Source organism: Parasteatoda tepidariorum, unplaced genomic scaffold (genome assembly GCF_043381705.1).
Source record: "Parasteatoda tepidariorum isolate YZ-2023 unplaced genomic scaffold, CAS_Ptep_4.0 HiC_scaffold_2686, whole genome shotgun sequence".
Lineage (NCBI taxonomy): Eukaryota > Metazoa > Arthropoda > Arachnida > Araneae > Theridiidae > Parasteatoda > Parasteatoda tepidariorum.
The window spans coordinates 1-7,407 of record NW_027261585.1 but is presented as its reverse complement, the minus strand read 5'-3'; the positions used below and the strand labels follow the sequence as shown (position 1 = coordinate 7,407).

General features: G+C 34.0%; 2 protein-coding genes across 2 annotated transcripts; both read left to right on the top strand.

Moving 5' to 3' along the window:
- The first annotated feature begins 3,202 nt into the window (after positions 1–3,202).
- Positions 3,203–4,387, top strand: LOC122273149 (uncharacterized). Its single transcript, XM_043057212.1, has one exon. It carries the CDS (start codon positions 3,203–3,205, stop codon positions 4,385–4,387), a length of 1,185 nt encoding a protein of 394 aa, XP_042913146.1.
- Positions 4,388–4,410: 23 nt separating this feature from the next.
- Positions 4,411–6,801, top strand: LOC122273148 (uncharacterized). The gene has a single exon (XM_071176885.1). The coding sequence runs from the start codon at positions 4,411–4,413 to the stop codon at positions 6,799–6,801; it is 2,391 nt and encodes a 796-aa protein (XP_071032986.1).
- The last annotated feature ends 606 nt before the right edge of the window (positions 6,802–7,407 follow it).

The window sequence follows — 7,407 nt, the reverse complement described above, 5'->3', positions numbered from 1 at the left end:
TCGACAAATGAAAAATATTCTACAGAAAACGGACTTAGCAGATGACGAGAAAGCAACACTGCATTTACAAATATTGCAGAAGTATACCCACTTTTCAATTTTGAGACCGAATAAACCAGAACCTCAAACCGATCAGCATGAAATTCCGAACGTAGACGATTCTCTAGTAGAGTCTGCAGAAGAGATCTCTTCAAATGTCAAAAAAGAAACTGAAGACTTGGAGGAAAAAATTCTAACTGCTGTTCCAGTTCGATTTCAAGAAAAAGCTAAAGATATGTATCAATTCTTAAAAAATAATGAATCTCTCCTTTGGACCACTAAAGGTGAAATTATTCATGAAGATAAAGCTGCTCCTGGAAGTAATATAGTAAATCTTATAAATGACTTTTTGCGAAATAGAAAATCAGCTCCAGTGGGGAGAAATGTATTTTTAAAAACATTAAATGATGTTCGATTACCAGACCATTTGGATATAAATAAAAAATTGTATAGTAAAAATAAAATTGTTAAGAAACCTATGATGTATGCCAGCAGAAGTGCTTGGATGAAACTTTGAATAAAATGTTATTTATTTTATTAAAATATATTTTGTCTTTATTGATCATTTTCACAGGTGAAAAAGCTTATATTATCAAGAAAAAATTACACCCTGTAATAATTAATACAATAAGTTTCAGAAAAATATATAGAATTTTCTGAAAAACTAGAAATTTTTTTTTGCAGAAACATAAATATTTTCTTAAAAGATAGGACTTTTTTTAATAAAAAATAAAAATATTTTCTGAAATATTAGAAAATTTCCCTCAATAATGAAAATATTTAGTTTGAAATATTTTTACAAAACTAGCGGATTTTTTACGAAAACAAAAATATATTTTCTTAAAAGAGAAAATTTTTTGCAAAAGCATAAATATTTTCTTAAAAGAGAGAAATTTTTTATAAAAATAAAAATATTTTCTGAAAAACTATACAAATTTTGCTAAAAAGATTGAAACATTTTTACAAAACTTTCAGATTGTTTACGAAAACAAAAAAAATATTTTCTTAAGAGGGAAATTTTTTTGCAAAAGCATAAATATTTTCTTAAAAAATAGAAATTTTTTATAAAAAATAAAAAAATTTCTGAAATATTAGAAAGTTTCTCTCAATAATAGAAATATTTTCTGAAAATTTTGTTAAAATGAAATAAAAATGTTACAATATTTCCTTCATAACGATATTTAAATGCAAAATTTTATAATAATGACATGTGTTCGCGCATGTGCGACTGCCGCGCCACCCCTTTGAGAGAGACTTTTTTATACCTTGAGAACTTCATGAATGGCGGACGTAGTCCGTGAATCTCTAAAAATAAAGTGTTCTACAGTCCATTGCAAACCAGTGTTGTTATTTACGAAAAATACATTTTGAGCTATCGATTAGAGTGATCAAATACATGTGGTCCAGTCTCACGGAGGCGAATTAGTGATTTGTGGAGATCTCTTACAGTGAATAGAGAAACGAAACTATGTGTACAATGCTCGTGTTATTTAACAACGGAATTTATATTATCTTTGAGTGAAATATTTAGTGAGTGACAGTAAAAAAGAAGCCGAAATTCTGAGGTAAGAGCAATTTCCCTTGTTTCATTCATTGTGCAAAATTTACTTTGAGTTATTCAGTTTGTCTATTTATATTGAGTTATTTTAGTGTGTTTAAAAAATGTCCCTTAATAAACTAAAAAATGACGAATTAAAAGTCGTCGCAGACGAGTTAAGTTTAAAAGTTCAAGAAGGGGCAAGAGTTATTGATATAAATAAGCTAATTGAAAATAGTGAGATTTATAAAAACGATAGTGATTTCGTTCAGAGTTTGATTGATAATATTCTTGAGGAAAAGAAAAACAATTATGAGTTAGAAAAAACTAAATTAGCTCAGTTAGAGAAAGATAACCAAACAAAACTAGAGTTAGAAAAAATTAAACTCGCTCAGTTAGAAAAAGAAATTAAATTATCTAATGCGCGAAAAGAATCGCACAATTCTTCGAAATCAGAAACTATTAGAGAGCTTGAGCCGCCGCACCGTCTCGAAGATTTAATAAAAAGTATAAAAACCCTTACCATATCCGTTTCCTCTAAACCTGAAGCATTTAATTTGTTTTTCCAATCCCTCGAGAAAGCGTTTAAAACGAAAAATGTGCCCGAAGAATTAAAATCCGAAATACTGCTAAATTTGTTAGGTGAAAAAGCGAAAAATTTAATGATTTATATAAGTGAACAAGAACTAGCAGATTACGATAAACTTAAAGAAATCGTGTTGAAGGAATTTCAACCAACACCTCGAGAATGTATTAACAATTTTAATAAAATGCAAAAAATGCCTCATGAAAGTTATCTTCAGTTTGCTTCACGATTGAGTGCAGCATTCGAATACTATTGCCAATTACGCAAGGTTAGCGATTTTAAAACATTATGCGAGTTAATTATTTCGGATAAGATGTTTGGTCTACTTGACCGAGAATTAATGACTCATATTGCAGTAAGGCAGGGAGAATCATTTTTCAAACCACAAGAGCTAGGAAGAGAGTGCGATATTTATCTTTCTTCCAAGGTTAAATCAAAACAAGATATAAATTATCATTCCCAAAGGTATCGAGACTTCCGTTCTAATAAAAATATTTCTAATGTGTTTTTATCCGAAATAAAATATCCTAAATGTGTCATTTGTAAATTTAATGAGCATGCCTTGTATATGTGTTCGAAATTTAAAAATATGTCCATTAATGAAAGATTAGAAGTAGTCGAGAGTAATAAATTATGTTTTAAATGCTTATCCGTCAAATGTTCCTTTCAAACGTGTAAATTTAAGGATTGCTTTTGCGGTGAACCTCATAATAAAATGATCCACTTTCCAAAAGAAAACAGAAATAATAAATCACCCGCTATTGCTCCTGTTAACCAAGAGTCACAGCTGAGTTTTGAATATTCCATCCCCCCTTCCACTTCTTCCCAAGACGGCGCCGATGGAAATATGTCTGTAGTCGCCACCAGTTATGAAAAAAATAAATTTAAACACAAAAACTGTTCTTTTGAGTACGGCTAAGTGTTTTATTAAGAATAAAAATTCCTTATGGCAGGAAGATAGGTGCTTGCTTGATTCAGGCTCCCAATCATGTTTGATTAATCGCAATTGTTTACAAAATCTTAATTTGCCTTACGAAAAAATGAACACACAAATTTCTTGTTTGAATGATTCATCGATGAATATAAATAGGTGTGTTAGGACTTCGATTTCAAATAAAGATAAGAGTTTTGAAAAGGAATTAACCTTTTTAGTAGTTGAAAAAATAATTGATTTTACGCCGTCGAAATTTCTTAATGCAGCAGTTAATGTTCCTGTTAATGTTAGATTAACTGACGAAACCTTTTTCATTCCTGATAAAATTGACGTATTGTTAGGCGCGGAGATATTCTATGAATTATTACGGTCGGGACAAATATATTTACACGAATCAAAATTAATTCTACAAAATACCGTTTTCGGATACGTAGCGAGTGGTAGTTTAATTGATTCGCATACAACCAATGTGCATTGCGGATTAATTTTAGAGGATGATTTAAACAAAACATTAAAGAGTTTTTGGGAAGTTGAAAATTTAGACGTAGGGTTAACGAAAAGTAAAGAAACGACCCTTTGCGAGGAACATTTTGAGCAAACACATTTCCGTAATAAAGAAGGTAGATACGTAGTACCCTCGTGTTTAGGCGAGTCAAGGGATATTGCTCTTAAACGACAGAATTCTCTGTGGTATCGGTTATCAAAGGACCAAGAACATTTGAGACTTTACAAAAACTTTCTTGATGAATATGAGAGTCTTGGTCACATGAGTGAAGTTAAAGATGAAGGAGAACCAGAAAGTTCCTATTATATGCCACACCATGGCGTGTATCGTCCCGAGAAGAGTACTACGAAGCTTCGCGTAGTATTCAACGCTTCTAGCTTGACGCATAATGCTACCTCATTTAACGCTATCCAGTATAATGGTGGGGTGATACAGGAAGACTTATTTAGCATAATGACTAGCTTTCGAAGGCACACATACGCGTTTCAAGCGGATATAAAGATGATGTACAGAATGATTTTGGTGAGCCCTAAGCAGCATTGTCTTCAAAGAATCCTTTGGAAGGATCATGCGAATGGCCCAACAAAAGCTTATGAATTGAGAACTATCACGTACAGCACCGTGAGTGCTAGTTTTTTAGCAACAAGGTGTTTGAATCAGCTATCTCTTGACGAGGGGATAAATTTTCCTTTGCAGCTCCTCTTCTACGTGACAACTTCTATATGGATGATGTGTTGTATTCAGCACCCTCTCTGGATGAAGCGAAGGAAACACGGCGGCAACTGATTTCAATTCTCGATAAAGCCGGTATGAGTCTACGCAAATGGTCTGCTAGCCATCCGGAACTTTCACCAAGTAAAAACGATTATGACTTTTCGAGCGCCGATGAAACAGAAACTTTAGGAGTCATTTGGCGACCATCAGAGGACTGCTATACCTTCAAAATATCAGTGGATGAGAACAACACTTTTACCAAGCGGTCAGTTCTGTCCACCATTGCAAAAATTTTCGACCCCCTAGGGATAGCCGACCCTGTCATAGCCAAGGCCAAAATATTTATGCGGAAATTGAACATTGACTGGGGTGATCCACTTCCTGCTGCAGAATCTCAGGAGTGGAGCGAATTTATTTCCACGTTGAAAGGTGTGAACAACATTAAAGTTGATAGGTGCATTACAATAAAACAGTCTAAAACATTCGAATTTCATGGATTTGCTGATTCATCGGAGAGTTGTTATGGAGCGGTCGTTTATTGTAAGTCTCTCAACTCTGCAGGTGACATAAATGTGAAATTAGTTGCTAGCAAATCTAGAGTTGCCCCACTTAAAGCCCTAAGTATCCCCAGACTGGAACTTTGTGCTGCAGTCTTGTTGTCCAAGTTAATGAAAAAGATACTTTCCGCATTAAAATTGCAAACAGACAAAGTTTACCTTTGGTCTGATTCCATGATTGTGCTAGCATGGATTCAAAAGGAGCCAACGAGTCTTAAGACATTCGTGAAAAATAGAATTGCACTTATACAAGAACTGACGCTAAAGTCCCAATGGAATCATGTGCCATCCGAGATGAATCCCGCGGACTTGATATCCCGAGGATTGGACCCTGTGAAACTTTTAGAGACAAATTTATGGTGGAAAGGCCCTAATTTCCTTTATGACAATGAGTATCCTAACCAAAACTTTCCTGTGTCGCAAGAACTGAGTGTCTTCCAAAGTGAACTTAAAAAGCCTTCAAGCTTAGACGTTGAAGATCCCTTAAAAGCCTTCACATTAACATCCAACAATTTTGTGCATGAACTAATTGGCTTGAGTAATAATTATTTTACAATAGTGCGTAAATTAAGTTATATTTTTAGGTTTTCTAAGAATTGCAGAAACCCTACTGAAGGATCTTCAGGACCTCTGAGCAATGAGGAGATCAACGCCTCCGAGCGGTTCCTGTTGAGAGTAATACAGAACGAGCAATTTGGATCAGAAATTCGGAGTCTCAAACTGCACGGGAAGGTGTCTCCTACGAGTAAGATAAGAAATTTGAACCCTCTTTTAGATTCAAATGGAGTTTTAAGAGTTGGAGGACGATTAGGTAACACTGAATTGAATTTTCTTAAAAAACATCCTGCAATACTCCCTAAAAATAGTCCTTTAACTTCTGTTATTATTTCGACATATCATCTTAAATATTTGCATATTGGTCCAAATGGTTTATTAAACTGTGTAAGAGAAAAAGTTTGGCCCTTGTGTGGCCGTTCTCTATGTAGAAGAATTACTCATAATTGTGTTGTTTGTGTTAAAAATAAACCCATTGCTGCTACGCAAATAATGGGAAATCTACCTAGAGAAAGAGTTGTGCCAGATTTCGCATTCATTTGCTCTGGTGTTGACCTAACTGGTCCGTTTTTCATTAAATGTAAACAGCAAAGAAAAGCAATTTCTCTAAAGGTGTATATTTGCTTATTCATATGTTTTGTATCTAAAGCAGTGCATATAGAGATAGTTTCTGATTTGACATCCGAGTCTCTAATTGCCACGTTGAAGAGATTCATCGCGCGTAGAGGCAAATGTGCCAAACTGTTTTCAGACAACGCGACGAATTTCGTTGGCGCTAACAAGGAGTTAAAAAAATGTTTAAATTTATTCAAAAATCCTGATGAAAAATTGGCTAACTATCAATCCGCTGAAGGCATAGAGTGGAGTTTTATCCCGCCTAGAGCCCCCAACTTTGGTGGTCTCTGGGGGGCAGCAATTAAGTCGTTTAAATACCATTTTAAAAGAGCTGTAGGTAATGCCTCTTTAACTTACGAAGAATTGCATACTATAGCCACTCAAAATGAAAGCATTTTGAATAGTAGACCGATAACTCCGCTATCCGCGGATGAAACCGACTTAGAAGTTTTAACACCTGCGCATTTCCTGATAGGGAGAACAATGAACGCCATAATTGAACTGGAGTTGACAAATTTAAAGGAAAATAGGTTATCCAGGTGGCAAAGAATAACCAAATTAGTACAATTAATTTGGAGAAAGTGGCAACGAAGCTACCTAAGTGAACTGCAGCAACGTGGCAAGTGGAGATTCGAAAAGGACAATGTCAAAATCGGTAGTCTAGTCTTAATTATTGAGGATAATTTACCAGCTAATAAATGGTTAATGGGAGAATACTTAAAGTGTTTTATGGCACTGATAAGAAAATCAGAGTTGTAGAAGTGAAAACCCAGCACGGGACCCTTAAGAGGTCTATTTCTAAAATATGCTTGTTACCTGTATCATAAAAATATTCTCATGTTTAATTTCATTTTGAATTGAATATTTGTTGTATGAGAAGATCGGTTGCAGTGTAAAGTATCATTAATTTGTTTTTTTTTTTCTTATCTGTATCAGTGTTACTAATTATCATCTAAATGCTTTGTGAAGATTTTTCAAATAATGCAAATTGTGCTTTGTTAAATTACATATTAATTGAATGTTGAAACATTGCAATGCCGGGCGGCATGTTCGCGCATGTGCGACTGCCGCGCCACCCCTTTGAGAGAGACTTTTTTATACCTTAAAAACTTCATGAATGGCGGACGTAGTCCGTGAGTCTTTAAAAATAAAGTGTTCTACAGTCCAATACAAACCAGTGTTGTTATTTACGAAAAATACATTTTGAGCTATCGATTAGAGTGATCATAAAAAACAACATGAAAGACACTAGATTTAGTTTCATTCTTTTTTTTTATTTTCTGAACACAAATCTTACACCATATTTTTTCTTTACAAATTGATTTATCCGAAAATCGTTTACATATAATTGATTTGAAATATGAT